The 24,932-nt window shown below is 41.0% G+C and overlaps 1 protein-coding gene across 2 annotated transcripts in view; it reads right to left on the reverse strand.

Moving 5' to 3' along the window:
• The window catches only part of LAMB1 (laminin subunit beta 1), a 64,797-nt gene that overhangs the window by 36,839 nt on the left and 3,026 nt on the right, over nucleotides 1-24,932 (reverse strand). Inside the window, exons 1-16 of one of the 2 annotated variants that reach the window (XM_053406119.1) lie at nucleotides 24,185-24,254; nucleotides 23,016-23,188; nucleotides 17,107-17,242; nucleotides 14,825-14,898; nucleotides 12,412-12,600; nucleotides 12,264-12,327; nucleotides 10,471-10,673; nucleotides 9,715-9,835; nucleotides 9,287-9,475; nucleotides 8,591-8,770; nucleotides 7,155-7,267; nucleotides 6,306-6,385; nucleotides 3,753-3,888; nucleotides 2,246-2,404; nucleotides 913-1,040; nucleotides 626-746 (exon numbers count right to left, since the gene is read on the reverse strand). In XM_053406119.1, coding sequence (XP_053262094.1) covers nucleotides 626-746; nucleotides 913-1,040; nucleotides 2,246-2,404; nucleotides 3,753-3,888; nucleotides 6,306-6,385; nucleotides 7,155-7,267; nucleotides 8,591-8,770; nucleotides 9,287-9,475; nucleotides 9,715-9,835; nucleotides 10,471-10,673; nucleotides 12,264-12,327; nucleotides 12,412-12,600; nucleotides 14,825-14,898; nucleotides 17,107-17,242; nucleotides 23,016-23,188; nucleotides 24,185-24,254 — 2,136 coding nt within the window. Of the gene's footprint in view, nucleotides 1-625; nucleotides 747-912; nucleotides 1,041-2,245; nucleotides 2,405-3,752; nucleotides 3,889-6,305; nucleotides 6,386-7,154; nucleotides 7,268-8,590; nucleotides 8,771-9,286; nucleotides 9,476-9,714; nucleotides 9,836-10,470; nucleotides 10,674-12,263; nucleotides 12,328-12,411; nucleotides 12,601-14,824; nucleotides 14,899-17,106; nucleotides 17,243-23,015; nucleotides 23,189-24,184; nucleotides 24,255-24,932 lie in introns of those variants that run through there. The other variant, XM_053406120.1, reaches the window with a different exon arrangement.

Here is a 24,932-nt window from a genome sequence, read left to right on the forward strand (position 1 = left end):
TGTCTCCTAAAAATGCTTTCCAAGGAGTGTTTAGGGCAGTGGTGGTCAAACTTTGGGACTACAATGCCCATCATCCCTGGCCACTGGGCCTGTTAGCTAGGGATGATGGGAGTTGTAGTCCAAAAACAGCTGGAGGGCAAAGTTTGACCACCACTGCTTTAGGGGCATAAAAGAGCTACTACATAAGCAGCAGGGGGTTTTGCTTTCCCTCCCTCAACCAACACTGTTGGCGACAGTTCCCAAAGTTTCCCCTGACACACAGGCTGTTCTTGGGGAAAGTTACAGGTAGAGGAAGGGAAAGAATAATCCATCCCTTCCTATGCTCACAGCTTTCTGAGTAAAGTGAAATGGAACTCATTCTCCTGCCCCTTTCACCTGCTGGCACTCAGCAAGGCACGCAGTGTTCCAGGCACACCACATTAAATCACAGCCATTGCCACTGACCCTTTCCTTCTCTCATGGGGAGGAATCCGTTCACACTGCTTCTCTCAAGGCTGCCCCTGCTTGCAGTCTACTTGTGCTAAAATTCTGTGCTCATGGAGAGGAAGCACAATGCATGTAGTTTTATTTAACTGGGTAAAATTGCAAACTATGTAAACAGATTTTTATTTAAACATGCACTTACAGAATCTATGAGTGTGTATGGATTTTCCACTTCCGTATCATAGGAGTACTGTGGCAGCTCCAGACGAACCGTGTAATTCAGACCCTTTTCAAAGCATATTGGATGTGGAAGGACTACATATCTGCAAAACCAGGACGGACACAACGTTCATATAGAGAAGAGTGCATTGGAGATAAAACAATGGGATGTTTAAACAACAAATGATTAGAGTGAGATTGTTGATTCTCCCTCTGCCTCCCATCATGTCTTCATTGCTCCTTTGTTTATCCTTCTGTTGTGATACTCACCTTGAACCAGGAGATAACGATACGTCCTGGTTGTCATCATCAGGAACTGTATTGCCACATCTGCTGCTGGTTGGAATCTTGTCTGGGCGAAATACAGTGATGACAGCTTTCTCCCATTGATCTGGTAACTGGAAAAATTGGCACACATTAACATATTTTCTTTGCTGAGAAGTAATCAAAGTTCTCTCCATGGAGTTGAACCATTTTTTTCTCCTGATGCAGGAATTGGGACTGTATTAGCAACCATGGTAAGCTGCTGTAAATACATTGAAGGAATTCTCATTGGACAGTGGAATACACTTCTGAGTAAATGTGCAAGGTTGCTACTTGTAGCTATCTCTGCTACCTATTACCAGATTTTATCCAGTATAAATGGCAGTTAAAACGGTAAAGGACCCCTGACAGTTAAGTCCAGTCGCAGACGACTGGGGTTGCAGTGCTCATCTTGCTTTACAGGCTGAGGGAGCTGACGTTTGTCCACAGACAGTTTTCCCGGGTCATGTGGCCAGCATGACTAAGCCACTTCTGGCGAAACCAGAGTAGCGCACAGAAATGCTGTTTACCTTCCCGCCGGAGCGGTATCTATTTATCTACTTGCACTTTCGCATGCTTTCGAACTGCTAGGTTGGCAGGAGCTTGGACCGAGCAACAGGAGCTCACCCCATCACCGCCAACCTTCTGATCAGCAAGCCCCAGAGGCTCAGTGGTTTAGACCACAGCGCCACCCGCGTCCCCTTTAAATGTTTAATAATCTATCATTAATAATCTATAGTTAATAATCTATAAATAGGTCTGGACATTTTCTGAACCTCTGCAAATAGGAGGAGGAACATCTTAGACTTGGGGGGGGGGAATAAAATAATGTTTCAGCCCTTATAGTTTCTTAGATAAATCTAAAAATAAAATAAAATAAATTCTATGCCCCAGCATTTCTGAACTCTGCATGATTATATGCACTTGACTCCTTTCCCTTACTCATACACCACAACTGCTGTTTATTTACTCATCTTTCTCCTCATAACACCATACAACTACTTGCAGAATATACAAATAAAAATGCTAAATATATGCAAATTTGGAATGTTTATGCAAAATAGGAACAAGAGGAACAGTCACTTTCACCACGTGTGCAGAGGTCTATTGTTAATGGTGAACACTTGAGAGATTATTATGCCTAGTGCTGTTAAAATAGCCACTGGAATATCTGCGTGATCTTAAGACAAAAGAAAAGCAAGCCACATCAACCTATATAGGCAGGCTTTAAACCTTCTTGGAAACTCCATCACTCAGATTCAACACTATGAAAGAGCATGGGTCTAGGGTTGGTATTTACCTGTGGTTCATAGCGAATCAGAACTTCATACTCCATAGAGTAAGGAATATTGTCTATGTAGAATTCCAGGAATGCTCCTTCAGGAACTCTCACAAATCCTATTCCAGTCCATGAAGGTATGCGGTCCTGGGAATACTGACGTTCAACTATGCTCACTCCCTGTGGAACAGAATCAGGCGTTATTACATATTATTTTAAGTTGGCACATGCACTTTCAAAGAATTGAAGGGAAAGACACAGTAGAAGAGTAGCACTACAGGTTATTTTGACCTTAATTTCTTCTGCTTCCTATTCCTATTTGCTGACAAATGTTTTTGTTTACATCTTCTCCTACATTTACATAGGCCACTTCATTGAGATAAAGTATACTGCACAAATTCACTTCCGTTTAGCATAATGAGATGTGAAGTGTAAAAATCACTTGTACTATTAACCACTTTATCAGGCATAATATAACTGTAGAGAAAACAGAAATGCCTAATGTTTATGAAATAACTAAAGGCAGGAATCTTCAGCTGATGGTTTCAGGGAGATACCTTACCTAACATAAATGGAATGAGCTTCCTAAACAAGAAGTTAGGCTTAGCAAGTGATCTTCAACTTCAATAGACACATAATTATGCTTTAATATTTACTTTTTAAAAAATCTTAGACCATTAATATTAACCTTTACTCTGTTTAGACCCATCTTTCCACCCTTGCTCTCTGTACCTTTTTCCTTCTCTCCCTCTGTCCAAAACATGGTCATTCAAGATGGCTGCTGGTATGAACCAGTTGTGAGTTAGAACCTACCAGCTGAAGGCCAGTGTTCTAGATGAACCTGCCTCTAAGCAGACCCTGGCTCTGGTACATGGCCCATATACCTTCTCAGTGTAGACTGCTAAAACTCATAACCATCAAGGTCCAGTGGCCAACTCTCTAGTGGCCCGTTAGCACACTTGTATTTATTTACTTTTATTTTCACATTGTCTTTCCTAAACAGATCACCTAAGACAGCTCATGTTTATTTCAGACCATGTTTGAAAAAAAAGTAAAGGTAAAAGACCCCTGGACGGTTAAGTCTAGTTCAAAGGTGACTATGGGGTGCGGCGCTCATTTCACTTTCAGGCTGAGGGAACTAATGTTTGCCCACAGACAGCTTTCTGGGTCATGTGGCCAGCATGACTAAACCACTTCTGGCACAACCATGACAGAAGCCAGACTGCACGGAAATGCTGTTTACCTTCCCGCCGCAGCAGTATCTATTTATCTACTTGCACTGGCGTGCTTTCAAACTGCTATGTTGGCAGGAGCTGGGACAAAGCGACGGGAGCTCACCCCGTTGCGGGGATTCGAACCACCGACCTTCCAAGTAGCAAGCCCAAGAGGCTCAGTGGTTTAGACCACCCACGTCCCTCGGTAGGTATAGTGTAAAACCAACAGGACAGAAACAGAACGGAATACCGTACATGGAAATATCAGAGCATTAGAAAAGGGCCTGTGGAAGTTTAACTGAGTAGGTACTCACTGGGCCAAAGATGCCTTCCTCAGCCTCATAGACATAATGATCTAAAGAAATGAAAAAATATCCTGGTTCCACTTCGTTGCACTGGCGGCCAATCATATGAGGCCTGCATTGACACTGACCAGATTCACTCGAGCAGCTGAAAAAGATAATGCATTTATATTGCAATCTTCTAAAAGCAAATACAGACAGACAAATTTAAAAGAACCTATAACCATTCAATGCACAAAAGGAAATTAGGGTTGAGAATAGGATCCACTGACACTGTAGCAATGCAACCTGAATTGCTGGGGGTTGGACTAGATGGCCCTCATTCAAAGTCCCTTCCAATTTTACAATTATATGATTCTATAAACCACCACAAATTGTACTGCTAAGTCCCACCACTGTTTGCATGGCACACCCTGGCACAGATGTTTAGATTCAAATACAAGTGCATTTTCTTGCATATGAGTCAGCTTAAAACTTAGGGGGCAGAATACAAATTATGGCAGAGGGGAAAATTCCATGGGAAAAAACTGTTGTAATTAAACATTGTTCCTTCCTGTGAAATTTCTGTATTTATCCCAGATATTTTAACAAATATGGAAAGTACCCTATGGTTGAACAACAACTCCATCCTTTGTTTTGCTTCCCTTGTGTTTTTCCAGCATTCAAAATCACAAGTTAGGATTCCAACCCAGATGTGCCTTTCAGGTGCTGTATCAAGACACCATGATCTATGCTGGATAAAACTGCAGTTAGAAACTTTTTGGAATAAGACCCTCTATCCTTCCTGACAGGCTGTTGTAAAAATAGAAATCAGGCTTGTAAGAATAGGCATCTCAACTGCAGCAGTTTTAAAGGAGAATCTTCAGGATGAATGAGCCCATTCTCTTGGGAGACAAAAAGGAAAAGCGAATTGGCTTGACTTCTGCTAGTGGGCAACACCCACTTTCAGATGGTTTTGCAATCAGTGTCATTAACATTCAAAGGGTAGGCAGCTTCGTGGTTCTATCAAACAATTTTAATAGTACTTCTGAGGACATCTGATACTTGCATGGGAAAACAAATAACTAGGGGCCAACAAGAGGGGTACAAACATGAGCCTGCTGGAATTATCTTCTTCGTGATTACTTCAGACAGATTGGCAAGTAAGTTTGAAATGACAGAAAGATTTGTGTTGATGTAATTTGATTGTGCAATAGTTATCTCCCAAGTGTAAACTAACTAACTGAACAAAATTAAGAAAAAAAACAGGACATTTACTTGGCCCTTGAGGTTTATTTAAGTGCAATCAGATCTTCGGCTCATGCATTCTTCCTCCCTTCCATTCAACACATGTAGAAGTGAGTAACTAAACAGGAAAGCTTTAAATGATTATCTAACTATCTAGAGATGGAGCTGGGAAACATCCTGGCTAGGCCACTTGGCCACCAGCAGATTGTATTCAGCCATGCTTAGAGAAGACCTACTGAAATTTATGGAATTTAAGTTAGCCATGACCTAGGCAAGAGTTACGCAACTCAAAATATGACTAAATTTGGATCCATGCCCTGCCCCTCTCCCATCTGCAAAATAGTGATAAAATTTTCGATGTACTTTACAGGGCTGTTGTAAGAATTACTGAGCTAACAATGGTGAAATGCTTTAAATACTCGAAATTCACTATGTATACAGTAAGTGTTGTTTTTCTTATCATTATTGTTTTTAAATACAGATGAATCAGGTCTTCTGAAAAGAAAAGAAAAACCAAGTACCATATTTTTCACTCCATAAGACGCACTTTTTTCTTCCTAAAAAGTAAGGGGAAATGTCTGTGCCTCTTATGGAATGAATGCGTGGTCCCTGGAGCTGAATTGCCATGTGGCGAAAAGCAGATCATGCTTTTTTTTTTTTTTCGAAAGAGGGAAGTGGGTATTTAAACAAAGCCGCTGATCGCAAGTGATCAGAAGCGAGATAAGGGACACTAGCAATAAAGGAGGCTGCCTGGGAGCGGGGAGGTAAAGACAGCAAACTTGGAAGGAGAGGAGACAGGAAGACTAAATCGATGAGAAGAGAAATTAGAAGAAAAGGAGGAGCAAAAAACTGCTCCAGCTAAGGAAAAGACACTAAGGCAAACAAGCGGGAAGGGAGTGTTGAAAGGAAGCAGCTGATCAGTAGGATCGGGAGAGAGATAAGGGACGCTAGCCATAAAGGAAGCTGCCTGGGAGGGGGGAGGTAAAAGTCCATGCATTGGATCACCCTAAATTCACCATCAGATCACACAGCATGTCCATGGCTACAGCCTGCATCAAAAAAATCGCGCACCCACTGTTATGTGGGGCCGCAATGGTGCAAAAACGTGGTTACAAAGCACAGATCACATGGATTCTCAGGATTTTTGTATTGGGCTACCCCAAACTCACCATCAAATCACATGTCTGTGGCCACAGCATGAACCACAAAAATCATGCACCCACTGTTTCATTCAGAATAATTTTTTTTCTTGTTTTCCTCTAAAAACTAGGTACGTCTTATGGTCAGGTGCGTCTTATGGAGCGAAAAATACAGCACATTGCTTCTTTTGAGACTTACTTGTTGTTCAGCGCCCCTCCTTGGTCACAATCACACGGTCGGCAACCATCCATATCATTGCTCAAGCCCCAGTGCTCAGGCTGCAAGGGAAGATTTAGACTGTTACGTATAACAGGATGCTGCGAAACTCAAGCATAGTTCAAGCTCAAGGTTGTGCAAAAAGGTGGACATGTCCAAGGCTAACACCAATGAGTAATGGCAGAACTATCTGCTTCCTTAAGCTATGTGGGGTAGTGGCTAAGACTGGCAAGAGCCAGATTCAACTATCTGCTCAGCTGTTAAGTCACAAACTCTCACCATAACCTACCTCACAGGGATGTTGTGAGAATAAATGACTGGGGGAGGAGAACCAAGTGTGCAATCCTGAAGGAAGTTCAGGAAGCAGTAGTCATAGCCAGGAAGCTGCTGACCAGCTCTGACATCAGGATGGGACACTGCAAGCAGAGGGGTCACAGCCCCAATCACTGTTATTGGCTTTGGTGTTTTGGTGTTACAGAGAGCCTGTGCGTGCGGGGCAGGCCTAGCACCTTTGGCTGCCCATGTGATATAACAGGCAGCTGAGACCAAAGCAGGATGTCCCAGGCCTAATATTTTGGCATTCCAAAACAAATGTATGCAACTTTTTTGAATTTAAATACTGCACCATGAAGTATCGAGAATGCGCTTCAGGCATTTGAGTAGAGGAGCTTGGTGTTGCAAATCAGTTTGATTATTTTGAAGTTTTTAAATGAAGCTTACCAGACAAATGACACTTGTCGCCTTATTTGGAAAGGGTTTTTTTAAAAAAAAAAACACATGCGCGCACACACACACAATAAAAGCTCTGTTCTTTTAAGCAAGGCGACTTACCAGACATTGATCACAACGTCTTCCTGTAACAAGACGTTTACAATAGCAGCTTCCTGTCTCTGAGTCACAAGGATTCCCTCCAGGAATTGTGCCCAAAGGATTACATTCACAAGCTATATTAGGAAGTATAAGTAAATAAATCAGGATATAGTTGTTTAACTTATAAATTTGCACAGCATTTAATACAAATATTTACATCAACACTATCCCTCATTTTTCACTGCAGACTTACTGACAAATGGCTTTTCTCTCTTACCCAGCTCACAAAAACACATTCACACACCATCCTGTGTATAAGCAAAGCCAAGGAGACAGATGTATTGCCTGTTGACCAAAGGTCATACTGAACAATACAAAACAAAAAACCAGTCAGCATAACCTACAGTCAGTGATAAAAAATAGCACAAACAACAAAACAAAAGCTGTGAAGTAGAAACGTATACCATAAATTGAAATCCTACAGTTAGAAATTTTGTGGTGTTTTCTAAGGCTCACAGCTGGCTCCACAGTGTGGCAAGACTGGCAATTTCCCAGGTCCCCAGGACCAGAAAAACAGCCCATCACCCTAACAGTGTTAACCTTGCACAGAGTATTCAATATGGTTGGCTGCAGCCTATGAGAATTCTTGGTCTGCAAGCATATACCCCTCAACTGCCCCAATTAAATCGGGATTTCCTGTTTTGCAGGGGCCTCAGCCTCAAAAGACATGGGGTGTGATCTCATGCAGGTCATGTGACTTGCATGGGAGTGTGTTACAGTAGACACACATCCCGATTTTCTGTGGCAACCTGTTTGAGGGTATGCATCATCTGCCTCTTCCAGGTTAGGACTCCACACGTGGGTCCTGTGGGGCCCTCAAAGTTCTAGAGCCAGCATTGCTAAGGAATAATTTATAAGGGCATTGTAATTAAATATAACCCAGTAATAAGCAAACTGCAAGAAGTCTGATATATTTAAAGTGAGTCACTTAAATTTAATACAACTCTCTGCCCCCAAATGCTCAAGTGCTTATAGACCATCCCAGCACCTTTGCACTTGTTGGCCAGAATACTGAAAGGTGATAGGTTTCCCCCTCCGGTGTGCAAGGAACAGGATAAGAGACTTCTGTTGCTTGGAAAACAAAACAAATAAAAACAGAAAACAGCCCTTGTATCCCCACACCAAAATTAAATTTGAACGTACAGGAAAGGCCAGGAAAGTAAACAATGCAAGATAATATGAATTTTTAACTTCCTGATCCTCTATGTCAGTAAAACACACACACACACACAAACACACACACACACACAATGGAAGGCAGGGCAGGCAATGTATTTACAAATAAAAAATATAGCTCTAAACTTAGTAAGATTCAGTTAACATAATCAGGGAGGTGCAGCATTAGAAACACTCCCCTTGCTCAAAACTACAAAGTGGTTTCTTTTTGTTTTACTTACACAGACAACCAAGTGGATTATCGGAACTTAACCCATAGAATCCTTCCTTGCAGAAATCACAGCGCTCCCCTTCCACGTATAATTTGCAACGGCACTGTCCGGCAATAAGGCCAGTTGAGTAGTCAGTATAGCGATCACATACCCCACCATCCTGGGAGCCAATTGGATCACAGTTGCATGCTAAAAGAAATAGCAGCTCTTTACTATGTAATCATAGCTACTAGGCAGGAAGCATATATTATAGCCAAATACAACACCAATTCCATTTCCCGAAAATTCTGTCATCAAAGCCTCCCACTGTCTGAAGCTGCTGTGCCCCACCAAATGGCAACTAGCTTTCCCATTTAGCCAAAATCTTATGCTATACCACTTTGAATACAGGAGCCTCTGCTATTACAAATCAGTACACATAAGTGGTCATATTCAGAGTAGACCCAATGAAATGAATGCCATGCCCACTGATTTCAGTGGATTTACTCTGACTGTGGCCTACATCAGATATAACCCACAATGTTTCTGGAACATGCAGTTAGTCTTCCATTTGTACATTTTAGGATAAAAAAGAACTACAAAGTTTTATTCATTATTTCAGAATCACACTTGTATATTAAACGACAGAGGAATTCTCATTTATCTCAACAGGCTGTCTTTGTCTACACTTTGTCTTTGTCTACACTTTGAAGACAATGTACTTACGTTCACAAATGTTGGGGTCCCGAATATCTTTCTCTGGATGCTGGAAGTAGAAGGGTTTGCACTGCTCACAATTACGCCCCACCGTGTTGTGCTGACAGTCATCACACACTCCACCGCTGGTATTTCCAGTTGCCATGTACACGGCCATGTCAAAGTGGCACTGTACAGAGTGTTCGTTGCAATTGCATTCTAGGATAAAAATAAACAAACTAATTCTAAGCGACAATCCATTTTTAAAAATAAAACAACTACATTAACTTATTTAGAAAAGAGTGCAGCAGCAGTTGAGTATTTTTATTAGCAAAATCGGTTAAAAGTTGGGTAATCTGTGCCATTTATAGGACAGAGAGCACAGTTTCTCATGAAAGGCTCATCAGACATTAGTACCATAGATTTTATAAAGCAGAATTTAAATTTGTCACACCTACTTTTGCATGCATTGCTGTTGCGACCCTCGGCAGGTCGCCATGGCAAGTCATGGTAAAAGTCCAAGCACTGTTCACAGTTTAGGCCTTTGGTGTTGTGCCTGCACATGCAGTGACCATGGACCTTTCATTTAAAGAAAGAGAGAGAGATTGGAACATACATACAAAGACACAATATATTGAAAATAAAAGCAATGCTCATTTCCTCTCATTGACTAAGGGTTCATATAAAGAAATAGTAGTCATTGATTGTTGCGAGAATTTCTAGGGACTTTTTTACAAAAATCCAGTGGCTTGGAAATAATGGAACAACAAGAAGAACAAGTTACTTCATCTTTGACTGGGAAGATGTTGACTGCCAGGGCAGCAGTGACCTGTCTAATGTAAAAAGGAACTACAGAACACCCTTAAGATGAGACGCTAATTTGGCTCTAGGGCCAAATTGGATTGTGACAGCTCAGTTTTTTTAATCCAGAGTTTATACCAAGTAGCTATATACAAGTTTTAGAGCTGTTCTACATCCAAGATGTTCAGGGACTGGGACATGGTTGTGCTAAACCTCCCCCTTACCCATGGCTACTGATGTCTCATTTACTTTGACCTTCAACAATAATTTAAATTGACAGAAAATCTAGTTTTGTTACCTTTGTTTACGTTGGTAGCTCTCCTCAAGGAGGGAACCTCTTAGAGTCTGAGTGGCAGAAATGTAACTTATCTGATTTTAAAACTGCTTGTTATGAAAAATATATAAAAATTTACCATTCCTTCCACCTCTTCATCATATCCATGCACCGGTGCGCACTCACTGGCATGTCCATAACAGAAGCAATTTCCACGGACCACCATGTCATAAATGGCATAATAATATTTTTCTCTGATTTCCATTCTCGAATCCAGAAGGTTGTCTCCCAGTGTGTGCAGTTTGGTAAATTTGATTCTTAAATTTGTGATTTTTAACATATCTGAAAAGCCAAAGATAAATAAAGTAAGGGTGTTGTTGTTTTTTTAAAAAAGAAATTTAGTTTCATTGCAAGAGACATATTAAGAATATATATTATGAAAAGCTTATGAGTCTAAAAAAGCATTTCTCAAACTTGGGTCCCCAGCTGTTGTTGGACTACAACTCCCATCATCCCTAGCTAGCAGGACCAGCAGTCAGGGATGATGGGAGTTGCACATATTTATCACTTTCCATTCCCCCATCAACTGCAAGCCATTCCACCAAGCAGTTATGAGCTGGGGGTGGGGATGCAAAAACTGGTGCAACTTAAAGACACCAGCAACCATTGGGGACCTCTTCTCAATTAACTGTTTCCATCCCAGCTGATCACTAGAAGATCCTGCAATGAATATCTGGTGCCTGTGTTTGCTCATTTCTTTCTCCACACCCCCAATCCATTTTCCTTTTGTTTTGTACCAATTAGATGCGGGGTCTATCTTGTTTTTAGTGTATAAGCTTTCCTGGGAGCCTCTTTTGGCTAAATAGTGAGGTGGAAATTCATTAAAAGAAAATAAATATACCAGCAAGACGTTTCCCTGAAAATACACTTAGGCTAAGGCAACTAAGTTTAAGCACTATACAAATTCAAAGTACTGTTTTCCCATGTTAAATCTATTTTATTACATCTATACCCTGCCTTTCTTCCATCACAGACACCAAAGAGGCATAAGTAGGGTTCTTATCCAGTTTTCCATTCAGTCGCTGAGCAGACTTGGTCCTGCTCAGCTTTTGCAAAGTTACTGTATCATGAACCTTAAATCCATGCCCTGGGCCTAGCCTGATTTTAATCAACCTGAAGCTCTGCGATAGGAAAGGAAGTATGCTCTATTAAATAAATACATTTAAATGTATGACGATTGTTCAGCAGCAAGTTTCTTGTAAATGTCCCTCATTAATAGCATATGCTGAAATTAAGCAGGAATTTATGTAGCTGAAATATTGATTTAAATAGACTTAGCTCTATTGAGTCATTTAAAATTTCCGTGTGTTCATCACCACTGTTGTTTGTGATGGGACACCTGAGGACATTTCAGCCTAACCCTTTCATCAGCTTCTAAGCATGCATGTTTAAGAGCGCCTTTGATCCTAGTGGGGGTCACAGGTTGGTGTTAATGAAAATTCTTCAGGCACTCCAGTCTTGCAAACACATACATTTCCAAGCTCACTTGAAATCCATCTGAAACAAACCTGTGCTCTGAAATGTTGAAACATACTGGCTCCAACAAGCCAGTACAAGGATGCAAGTTTTTCCATATTCTGTAACAACAACTTGTAATTCTTTTTAACTTTCAAGACTAAGAGGTTGTGCAATCAGTGCAAGTAGTATTAAAACATGAGTCCGCAAGGAACCTACGATCTGCCAGCTTGGTGACAGAATTATTGAATAACCTTGAATAAGTAACTATTTCTCACCCTTCTTTCTCTGTCTGCAAAAAGTGAAGAGGACTTCACCACACAAGGCTGACATGTGAAGTAATTATTGTAAAGCATTTAATGCAGTTCAAGCGCAATCTTAAAAATGTATAGGAAGATAAGAAGCTTGCATACTTACTTTGAATTCTTGGGCTATATGGGTCCTCTATTCTAAAAGCAGGGTCCAGAGCACGATAAATTACCTGAAACAAACATGAGGATTCATCAGCGTCACAGAGATACAGCCTCACTAGTAAGGCAGATCAGTTGTAGATAAAACTACAAACCTCTCCCTCAGTTGAAGGTTCAATATCAGAGTAACGGGAATCACAAATTATGTCATCTACTTTCTTCATTGGTCCACTGTAAACACCTGGGAATGAAGTATCACAGTCATAGGCAAAGTATCTATATACTTGCCAAGTTTTCCCAAAATCTGAGGATCTTTCAATCAGCATTGCAGCTGGGCGAAACGTCTAAGAATCAAGAAGAGGAATAGATTTTAATGAATGTTAAGCTACAAATTATTTGAAACAATGTTCATCAAATATTTGAAATGATTTTCCAGTATCATTTACGATTTCCTGAACGTTTATTTGACTTTTCTGCCGCTGCTTCTTCTTGCAATGATTATGTTCAGATCTGTGTGGCCTATGCATGTCAGTCTACAGAATATGCTTTTAAACAACAATAAGCCTCTTGTAATTGCAGGTGCTCCAACAGGTCAAGGCCCCCTCATGGTGCCAAGGAGCGTGTTAATAGTGATATTCATTCATTCGTCCAGGCTGTACCAGAAAAAGGCACAGCTGCACCAGCTAAATCCCCAGATTGTATAGGAATGGTGTTGCTTGATGGATGGAGGACTCATGAAGTCACAGCGCGAGCAAATGTATCAGTAGCAATAAGGCTGCGTTGCAGTTTATTTTGCCACAAACAGATCAGTACTTTGTGGGGGGATATCAACCAGACTAACATAATAAGGACCATTGCTCAGTAGTACAACAATGTTTTGTGGGCACAATATTTAATCTTTGGTATTTCTAGATAGCAGGTAGCAGGGCTGAGAAATATGTCTACTTCATATCTTAAGAGTCACTTGGTTTGGACCCAATTGCCCCAATGTGGTGCCTTCAGAAAGCCTCCTCCTAAGGCTCTCACCAATGCCCCCACGCCTCCTAAGAGTTTTTATTCATTTTCTTTTTGCATTTTGAGGAGGTTGTTTGGATGTAGGGGGCATTTTTTTTTATAGAAAAACAGGTGTTGGAACTTGTGTAGCTTTTTTTTAGGGGGAGCACCCACCCAAATAAGTTGTTGAGCCTTTGGGGGGGGGACATTTCTTCTTTACCCGCTCACCCTACCGCCACAGGAACAGGAATATATCTCAACCTGCTGCTCACTGCCTCTGTCACACAGCCCAGAGTGCCATGCAGGGGAATGGCACCAAAGAGATGCCAGAATGCAATAAAGAGTTGCTGGACCTCATTTCTGGTGAGTTCCAGCTGAAAAAAGCCCTGCCTGCAGTTTGTTTGGTTCAGGGAGTGTTTTGACTGCTGGGGGGGGGGTCTCTGAGCATTGCCAATTTATCTTCTATGAAATAGGTGTTCTATGATGGTCATGAGTGTTTCTTGGATTTCCTGATGTACCCCTTGGCTCCATGGTTGAGGACTGCTAGTTTATACAGTCCAGTGGCCTGACCAAATATTAGGCAGTTTTGTGTGTTCATAGAAAGGCAACTGTATTGATGCTTTGATAAAGATGGGGAAAAGTAAGTTAAATGGAAGAGATTGATTATATCAGTTAAAAGTCGGGTATTCAATTGATTAAAAATGCTATACTGTACAAACATATATGGTGCTTCTTGGGTGTAGGTACTGATTATTATTAGGTACTACTCACTTGGTATGAAATTAAGCGTCTAAATTATTTTCACATAAGCAATGTATTAAATGTAATCCCAGCACAGATTTTCTGAACGCACATCTCAGGAGAGTCAAACTATTGTGTACCTCCCCAATGAAATATATTTTAAACCATATGGGTGCATCTGTCCTGCCAAGACATCTGTTCAGAAGGAAACAAAAGAACTTTGTATACAGATGTTCTTTTTTTCCTGGAGATTATTTCAGCTGCCAAATTTGAGAGAATTCTAAAGCCAATAATTTTGTTGTCTTAAAGAATCACATTCCCAGGCTTTGGATCTGATACAACTATAAGGAGAACAGAGAAGGCTATGTGGACAAAACATCCTACAGAACCCTCAACTTTATCAACAAAAATTTAGTGATAGACTAGCTACTGATTACTGCTGCAGAGGGCACAGATGAAAAAGCAACAGTAAGACTGCAATCCTAACCATGACCTTTCAGTGGTAAATTTTACAAAATTCAGTGGGGCTACTGAAATCAGGATTGCAGTCCTAATCTTTGTTTTTCCTGCTTTCTGAGTGTTTGGAATTTCTTTAAAGACTTACCTAAGAATGCAGAAGAAGCCAATTAGCCTGCATCGTAAAACTGATGTGGTTTATCTTACCTCTTGCATTCCAGTTTTAATAGCTTTTAAAATCCTTTTTTTAAAAGATCTCCTCAAAACATGGGGTGCTATGCATTTTATTCTCAAGCAGCTAGCTAACTGCCTCCCATGACCAGTACCAGATTACACAAGGGTCATTTGTGGTTTGCGAGAATGTTATGGATTCTTTACCTTGAAGGTCATAATGAGATGAGTGAAATGGAATTCGGCTTCCAGATCCAACTGGATGGTTACATTTTCTACTCCTACAGGACCAAGAGAAAATGGAGAGGAAGTTGCACAGTAAACAAGAACATTTGTCAAAAGTCTAATTTCATCATTTCTTTTCCTGGGGGTATGTGTTTGGTTACAAAAAAGCCAGTTTTGTTTTTTGTTTTTGTTCTCTGTGAAAGGGTGCAATATAGAGTAACATAACAACAAAGTACTAATCAGCTACTTGTTGTAGAAATTAAAAATCACAGGGTTTTTATTTTTAAAAGATCTCTAGCGTTTATATTTGGGAACATTCACAGAGTCAAAAGGAAACCAGGGACAAATTCTACATAGGGTTCTTATCCTTAAGCTCAGTTGTTTTGAAACAAGGTGTATAAAAATCAATGGGAGACCTGAATAAAACTGTGAAGAACACCATCATTTAAAAAAAAAATCTCACACAGCACCAATGGAATATGTAATGTGCTTTTTAGACATCACTTCAGAAGCCCTTTTCCACAGTAACATTAGAATACTATGCCTGAATACCACAGAATACTAAACTTGGTATAGAATGCTTTATATGATTAAACAGCAATAACTAACTATGGTATACCAAAGTTCATTGCTATGGCCAGAAAGGCTTGCTTGCTTGCTTGCTTTATTTATTTATTTAGTAGGAAGTACCACTTAACTATAGTTAGTACCACTTAACTCTAGTTGTCTCTAAGCAGTGTACAAGAAATACTATATGGAAAAGGCAGAAATTAGTTAAAACTGTAAAATCAAATTTCAGTTAAAATGCCTGCTGGAATAAAAAAAAAAGCAGTCTGTAAAACAGGTCAATAAAACAGGTGCAAAAACTTCAGCAAAAAAACATAGCATCAACACACAACCAAATCACTTTATGCTTGTCAAATATCTGGGACAGGTGGGTCTCACTGGGACGAATATTTGACAACCAAGGAGTCACAACTGAAAAGGCCCTCTTCCCTTATCACCACCTTCTAAATCTCTCTCAGAGGCAGCACACAGAGGATGACCCCAGTTAACACCTTGTGGTCTGAGGCGCTGTCATTCACCCTGCACCCAGGTGACATTCCATTCTTCCCTTCTGCATGGAATAGGTCAGGCCAGTTAAAAGTCTGAAATGTTAAAGGATTCTTTCATAGAGGCAGCTGGGGAAAACAGGGTATAATATGCCCACTTGGGTATAGCACTGAGAAGGATTGGTTTGTCTGATTTACTTGCCTCTGCCTTCCCCTTTATGGTGCCGCCTTCAGCCAATGTAGCCACACCATGTCAGGGGATGCCGCTGCTTGCAGCTTACTAAGCCTAAATAAGTTTCAAGTTTTTCCTCAGCCAATGGCATAAGTTTGATGTCTCTCTGCCATAAAATGTAAGCCTGTGAATCCTTTTAAGTACAGGAGACAGACACAAGAAGAAAGGAAATAACTGTGCTCTCAACATTTTAGACGGCAATAATTTCCATTGAACTATGAATCATTATAAATGACCTTACTGGAGCCTGGTCTAATGCAAAAAAAACACACAACAACAAACAAACCAAGCAAGAAGAACCATGTGTTATTTATTTCTGAGGGATACTTGTGTGAACTTTATGCTGAAACATTTATGCGCTGCTGCTGCTGCCAAGTTTAGTACAATAAAATTACATGACGGCTGTTTAGAATACCAAATGGAAAATACTGAAGATAGAGAGCTCAAGTTATTTAATTCTTAATGATTTTTTTCTCTGTAATCTAAGGAAGAGTTTTTCTGAAGAGTACTTACTTATAAGTAAGTTTCACTGAAATCAATAATGCACTTGTATTTGTTCATGAAAGAAACTCTGTGTAAACTAAAATTGTAGGAGTTTCACAACCAATCACGAAATTGCCTAGGATTATTCCTGATGAAACATTTTCTCATATGCCTCATTCTGATCTTAAAGGAGAAAAAGATTGAGGGCAATATGTGAAAATTTCTCCTTTTAAAAATAACTAGATAATTGGAACTATTAATTCCTGCCTTCCAAGCATTTTGAGACGTTGCCTGAAAAAACAACAACCTATAATTAAAGGATATAGTTTTTCACACACACATACAAAAAAAAATGTTCAAAAGACTGAAACTATGAAGCAGAAGTAATTACAAAGCAAACAGCTGTATAGATGATTATGAATACAAAGCAAGGTTTTAAGATCAACTGAGGGCAACCAATTAAGTGTTGGGGAAGTTCTTCCCACATAACAGCTTACCATTTTCTGACTGCCACCATAACTTGAGACGGTTTGGAGCAAAGGTAGTGACCACATTTTCAATACGATGGCTGTCAGGATTGAGTGTCTCATGGAATGGGTCCCGTGAAGAGCAGGTGAAACACTTTTTATCCTCCTGAAACAAACAAGACAGATCAATCTTGTGGAAGTCACTGTCTTCCCCTAAATTCCACCGACCACCCAATTCACAAGTATGCTGCACTTATCCTTACAGTCAACAGCAGCACATGAAAGGGAGGGGCAGTAGTACTCCTCTTCTGACTTGAATATGATACCTTATTCAAAGACAGAGGGTAACTATGGCCATTTTTCATCTTGTCTTGTAGTTGTTTAACCAGAGCTTGTGTTTTGTATGGGCAAGACTTCCATTTTTGGAAATCCCCATCTCGCCTTTGGACATGCTCTTGGATTTTTTGGAACCTTTCCTAAACGATGGTATTAATTCTATCTGAGCTTCTCTTACTAGAGTCTTAAAGAACCTGCAAGTTTCCTGAATATATTTTATCATTCTAACTCTTGCTTCTGACTTTCGTTTAATCTCATGTCTGTTTTTGAAATCAAATATTGTAACTCTCTGGAGATTTTGTCACTGACATATATGTTGCATTTGATAGCATTGTGGTCACGTCTCAAAATCCATCTGACAACACTTGTGCCAGATCCTAAGCACCATTCAGAATAAAGTGTAGGGTCACATCAAAGGGAAGGCTTCACATTAAGTTCAACTTGCTGGGGGCTCAAAATGGTTATAAAAAAATATTTATAGCATATTTATCTGAGCTATTTCCATGCAACTCCTGCAAGCATTTCTGGAAACAGGCATTCAGTCGACCCAACATATTTGTCTTTTATTGTTCTCTTATCTCGCTTCTGCTACTGTCTAAGCCTGATGCCAGGATATGCATTGGACAAAAGATAAATACCCTTGCATGCCTCTTTCTTTTACATGGACAGTCACTATGCTCTAGCACAATGGATGGTTGCTTCACACTATTGTACTTATCTGTGCCTTTAACTTGGGGGAGGGGTGATGGAGGAGCAATCTCTGAATGTCTGGTTCAGCATCACTGAGTCACTTGAGAGACTCCAGGGATTGATTGCTTTGCAGGTGGGGGAGGGATCCAAAAGCCACAAGATGCAACTGCCTTTATTAGGGTCTAGCAAAAACACCATAAAGTTATGAGAGAGTTTTTGAGAAGAACAGAACGTTAATTAAAAAGGGGCTGGAGGAGGGCAGAGGAAAAGGTGGGCATGTCGTTGGCCCAAATTTTGTAGCTTCTAATAGTCAAAGAAGTACTGCAGGATAAGTTCCGTATATGTCTTTAGATTAGCCTCACCAGGTGCAAGACAGATCACAGGAGGCACTAAGGGCCATCGAGACAAAGAAAAGATAATGGGTTGTTTCCCCAGTTTTGAAAATATAAAATCCAGTAGTTACTTGGTTCAGGCTGCCATGCTAATTAGAACACATGGGTCTCTTGGAAGGCAAAGGGCTTGTTCACATGTAATGCTAAGCTGTAGTTTAGTGCAGGGGTCGTCAACATGCCGACTTCCAGGTGTTGTGGACAACAACTCCCATCTTCCTTGACCATTGGCCATGCTGCTGACTGAGGCTGTTGTGGGAGTTTGAGACCAAAATATCTGAAGGGCAGCCTGTTGGCTACCTGGCTGGCTTAGCACTACAATGATGAGCCTCAGTGATTTGAAGCAAAACGCCTGGCTTCTTTCTGCTGAGATTGTTATCAGTTTTGGTTTCTTTAAATCTTGGCTTAGCATTATGCATGAAACTGAAATCCCGGTTTAAAACAAAATATGGCTAGTTTAATAAATCAGCTTTATAACACATGGATTGAAGCTGGCTTATCTTGAAACTGATCAGAATTTAAAGCAGAATTTATGCTGCATTCATAGCACTGAGCTGAGATTCAAAGGAACTGAAATGTTCCTTCTCCCAGACGCGTGGGAAGAAGAGAGGGGGAAGGGGGTGAGTTGGTACTCTGCCACGTTGCCAGAGCTTTAAGGTTTGTCTGCATAGTGGAAAACCATGGTTTAGCTTTACATGTGAATGTACTCAGAGAGCAGAAGTAAAAACAAACATGCTAAGTTGTAGAATAATTGTAGAACAAAGTTGTAGAATAATCTAAATGGTTTGATTGCTTTGAAGTCTGTGTTTGCTTTGAAGTGCTTTTACTGGCTCGAGCTTTTTCTGCCTAGCATGAAACTGTCATTTGCAAGATACTGGGCAGTCTACCAGAGTGAGACTTCATTCCTGGATGCCTTGACATTGTCAGTCTGGCTCATTGTCTCTTACAGAATGACCTAATTGCACATGGTTATAGATCCATAGCAGCATCTTAGAATGTATTTAAAAGTGTGTAATTCTGAATAAGCACTACTTTTAAATTTTATTTTATGTCTCACCTTTCTCTCAGTGCATTAGCATAAATTAAAAGAGATACAACTAGAAACACAATAAATCTAAATATTAAATATATATATATTTGGGAAGGAGACGTGAGGCTCTGAAAGGGTCCTAGGGTCCTCCTGTCTCCTTCCCAAAGCCAGGTGCCTCCTTGTCCACCTTTGGGTAGGCAGCCTGAAGACGGGGGAGGGGCAAATTTTGGCCTTGCGCAGGGTGTCCTAGTGCCCAAGTCCGCCACTGCTGTGCTTCCTATGCGCCGATGGGTCCTGTCCAAATTACTGTCTGCTGGTTTTAGTTATGCGGCAAGACAGATTTTATGATCCAGTTATTCGCTGGAGACTGGAGGGTAATCGGTTTGCATTAATGATTAGCCTTCCCTCTGCAGTTATGTTAGGATGGTTTGGAGGGCTTCTCCTGAAGGAGCACTGATGTCATTGTCAACAATCGGCTATGGAAACCAATGTGGCATATTGCATTGCAGTGCTGTCAATACAGTATAAATGCCCTAGACAGAAATTTATAGTGAATGCAGGGGTGGCAGCAAAAAGGTATTGATTGGGTAGGAGAGGACATGTTGGTCTTTTTGTTGACAAACCAGACCCATAAGAATGCATCTGACCCAGTTAGTTTCCTAATTGCACTCCTCTCTATTAAAAGGTAAAGGTAAAGGTAAAGGTACCCCTGCCCGTACAGGCCAGTCTTGCCAGACTCTAGGGTTGTGCGCTCATCTCACTCTATAGGCCGGGAGCCAGCGCTGTCTGGAGACACTTCCGGGTTACGTGGCCAGTGTGACAAAGCTGCATCTGGCGAGCCAGCGCAGCACACGGAACGCCGTTTACCTTCCCGCCAGTAAGCGGTCCCTATTTATCTACTTGCACCCGGAGGTGCTTTTGAACTGCTAGGTTGGCAGGCGCTGGGACCGAACGACGGGAGCGCACCCCGCTGCAGGGATTCGAACCGCCGACCATGCGATCGGCAAGTCCTAGGCGCTGAGGTTTTACCCACAGCGCCACCCGCGTCCCTTACTCTCTATTAAAAGTGATGGGCCAAATCCCATGAGTCTCAACACTCTCATAAACTTATCCAGGTGGTTATAAGAAAACACTATTCCATCTGATGTTCTCTATCTCTAAAATGTGTGAATGTTTTCTAGGATATATCCTGCATATTTAACTATGTGCATATATTTCTGTATTGAGTGACATTTTTTCCTTCAGTTATCTGCTCTCAAGACAAGTTATTTCCTTTTTTGCTGATTGTGGTACAGCTGCCGCCTGCATTGCGTTGCTCTGTGGTGGCCTAATATCATGTGTGGATGGCAAGGAATTTATAAGCATGACCAATAGCTATAAATCTTAGATTAACGTATTTTCTGTGGGCTGTGCCCCCTGACTAGCTATATTCTGCTGGTGGGAGTGGAATGGCAGAGTGGGTAGACTTGTAGACAACCTTTGAGGGAGCACCAGATGCCATTACAGTACATTCCAAGGCACAGCTATTTGTGCTATCCAGAAAGTTTGCCTTTTTCTTGCAACATGAACATCTATTTTGCATGGTCACTGTGAAGGTTTTTGAAGTCCCTCATTACTGCAAACCCTTTCTGTCTCAATTATTCCCGATTTCTTTCTTTATCTCACGATAACATGATTCTCATATGCTCAGTATTATCCATGTTCTCTTTTCAACCGGAGCACTCCCTCTTCCCCAGACTGGCTTGTAGGCTTCTAGTATTGCATATAATCACCATTACACCAACTCCCTTTTTGTTTATAACTTCCTCTTACAATTATTGATTTCTTCAAGTAGATATCTTTACTTTCCAAATGCTCATTGCCCTGTTCTCACTTGGATAACCAGAAACATTTTCACCATCATCCCTAAGGGTTGAGTCTTCCAAAACTGGATATAGCTTTTCCCCATAATTCAGATTGAAAACTACTCTGCTACTTTCTCTTATTTGTTTATTTTAAGAAAATACTTACTAAGTTTATATATATATATATATACATATAACTGTCTATTTGTTTACTCAAAGCATATTTCATTTTCTTTCTGACAAAATTTGTTTTATATCTGAAAAATGCTCTGGGAAAATAATGGGTTATTTAACAATGTATTGCTTAGACCTTGTTTGCTTAATTGTATTTCCTTAGTCTATATCTACAACCACACTGAAATTGCTAGAATTTTAGCTATATATCTTTCCAGAGACTGTAAATGAAGGAAGTAGTCTAGACAGCTCTCATATATCATGCTGGGGGTAGTGCAATCAGCAGAATGTTTTTATTAATATATCTGGACACATTACACCACAATCACATTAACCATTAACATTCCTAGTCTATAAACAATTACAGTTTAAGAACAAGTAACTTCAGCTGAAATTTTGCATGTACTTATAATGCATTGGGAATTAAGACCTGCTTAATTGTGACCCGAACTGCAGAAGAGAAATTTGACACTGATGCGGAAATGCCACCCCCCTCACACACACAAGTAATGGCTAGTTATAAGAACCATCTTATCAGTATGCAAAATATGAACTATAAATGCTAGTTTGAGGGAAATTAGTAGCCATTAACATCAGTGTGGTCCCAATACTAATCTCAGTGTAAGTAGACAGCACACTCCTATGAATATTTAATCAAGAGTAATCCTAATGTGTTCTATGGGATTTACTCCCTTGTAAGTGCATATAGGAACGCAGCCAGAGTTCTGACCTGTGGTCTTGATCCATAGATAGTGAGATCCATTCAAGGAGGCAATAACTGACTTTCCCAAACAGTAGCTACTCTGTCTGCAGTGCACACATGACTTTTAAGTATAAGATTGTTGATGTTGGTGGTGGTATTTTGTTTTTTGCTTAACTTTCAGGCATCAAAATATCTTAGGCCAGCATTAACCAAACGATTTGAAACACAATTAAAGAATGGGATAGCCCACCCACATAATTTGCTTCTTCCTGATGTGACTTCACTTCAGCACTAAAAAAAGCTGAATCAAAAATGGGGTAACTTCCCATGCAGACATGCCCAATGACATAGATATTTTGTTAAAACTAAGAGCCCTGGGATTTATCTGCATTTTTGGACAGAATTCCCAGAAGTCTGAGATAAGAATTTTTGTTGGTGTCACAGCTAGGACTGCAGGAAAGAAGGGCTCATGCTCCTAACGATCCTGGGAGAAGGTGGTTTGGTGCATTCAGGGAGCAAAAACAAACAAGAGCAGGAAACAGCAGGACACATGCAACTGTACAAACAAATCTGAGCCAGGGGGATGGTGTCTGCTTCCTCTCAAAGCTCTGGACAGCACCAGATGTTTCTACTTATCTAGAGAGGGTGTGGGGCTGCTTGGTCAGCTAAGGGGGGAGAGAGAGGAAGACCCAGGACTGTTATGATCAATTGCCCTTCAACTACACTCAACTGAATTCCTCTTTGCTCTGAGACAGTCTTCTGCAAAAACTTACCTGGAGGTGGCTCACAATGCAGTATGGTTCAGGCTTTTGAAGCCCACATGTGGACGTGACCGTTAGCTTGTCAGCCCGGCCAATCAGCAAGTCTCCTGTGGCTGGATAGCAGCTCCCCTCTGCACATCCGTAGCTGAATTCTGGTTCCTGAGCTACTACAATGGTCCAAAGGCCTAAAAATGGGAAGGAGAAGCAAGGGCCAGGAGCAGATCAGCATTTGGAAGAGGAGATGTTTCAGTGGTGGATGCCATGATTTGCATCACCTTAAAGGTAAAGGGACCCCTGACCATTTGGTCCAGTCGTGACAGACTCTGGGGTTGCAGCGCTCATCTCGCTTTATTGGCCGAGGGAGCCGGCGTACAGCTTCCGGGTCATGTGGCCAGCATGACTAAGCCGCTTCTGGCGAACCAGAGCAGCGCACGGAAACACCGTTTACCTTCCCGCCAGAGCGGTACCTATTTATCTACTTGCACTTTGACGTGCTTTCGAACTGCTAGGTTGGCAGGAGCAGGGACCGAGCAACGGGAGCTCACCCTGTTGCGGGGATTTGAACCGCCGACCTTCTGATCAGCAAGTCCTAGGCTCTGTGGTTTAACCCACAGCGCCACCCACATCCCTTAAATCAACACATTTCATAAATCAACACATTTATAAAATTGCCATCTGGCAATTACCCCGTGTGTAAGCATCACCGTACACACACGGTAATTGCCAGATGGCAATTTCATAGATGTGTTGATGCTAACAATAATAAGGGATAGACACTAAACCCTACGTAGTTGTGCCAAATCATTTTCTTGCGGAAGAATAAGCAATCTCTGTCAATGCTCTTGTGAACTTGCAAGTAAGCAGGCGATAGCCACCGATTCCTGTCCCAGATTAGAATAAAAGGAATCTGGATTCTATGGTTATTTAAGCTGGGCAAGTAGCAAAAAAACAAAACAGATTTATTGAAAATATAGGGGCCCCTCAGCACCACAGGACAAATCACACAACTCTGTCTCATTCCTGTCTGGGGAGAGCTGTGGTTTAGGTTTGTTTATTTTTTTCATTTAGGTTGCCACAAATGGGACACCCAGGTGATGAAAGAGAAATCAAAGTGATTCACTTCACAGTGAGGCCTCAGTTGAGTGCACCTTCAGAAAGTTATTTGAGCAAGATGCAATAACTTGTGAAATGCATCTGTGGTGGAGCATCCAGACCACAATTCCTTCCATTTTCCATCCACGACACATGCATGTCACCATAAAAATTAAATAGAAAAGGAGCCCAAACACTTATAGGGGAGAATGGTTATCTACCCACTGAGTTATTTAAACTTAGTACAGGATGAGCAAAAGGTGACAAGCATTTGTTATTAACTACCATTTCCCCCTTCAGTTTAAAGCATTCAGTGATACTGGGGAAAAAGACAGCAGGCACAAATTTACACTGCCCCCCATTTTTTACCTAGAAATAAGAACAAAGAAGGCAGTATGATAGAATACCAGTGTAGAAAAATGGTTACAAAAGGGGCAGCCAACCAGGTGCCCTCTGGATTTGTGGATTACAGTTCCCACCAGGATGATGGGAGTTGTGGTCCAAGGGATCTGGTGGATCCCTCATTAGCTACCATTGGATTAGTGCGTCAGGCTGGGACCGATGAGACCCCGATTCAAATGTGACGGTAGCCATGAAGCTGACCAGGGTACATCCACATTCAAAGCATTGTTCTTATTAATTATTGAATTTATATACCACCCTATACCCAGAGGTCTCAGGGTTCACAGAACATAATCAAAATATAAAACCACAAAATATATAATCAAAATAAAAACAACCCAATAACCCTCCCCCCGCAAAAAGTAATAATAATCCCGAGAACTGTTGTTTGTTAAGGGCGCTAAAAATGGCAGTTCTGTGAGAAGTTAAATACAA

Source organism: Podarcis raffonei, chromosome 10 (genome assembly GCF_027172205.1).
Source record: "Podarcis raffonei isolate rPodRaf1 chromosome 10, rPodRaf1.pri, whole genome shotgun sequence".
NCBI lineage: Eukaryota > Metazoa > Chordata > Lepidosauria > Squamata > Lacertidae > Podarcis > Podarcis raffonei.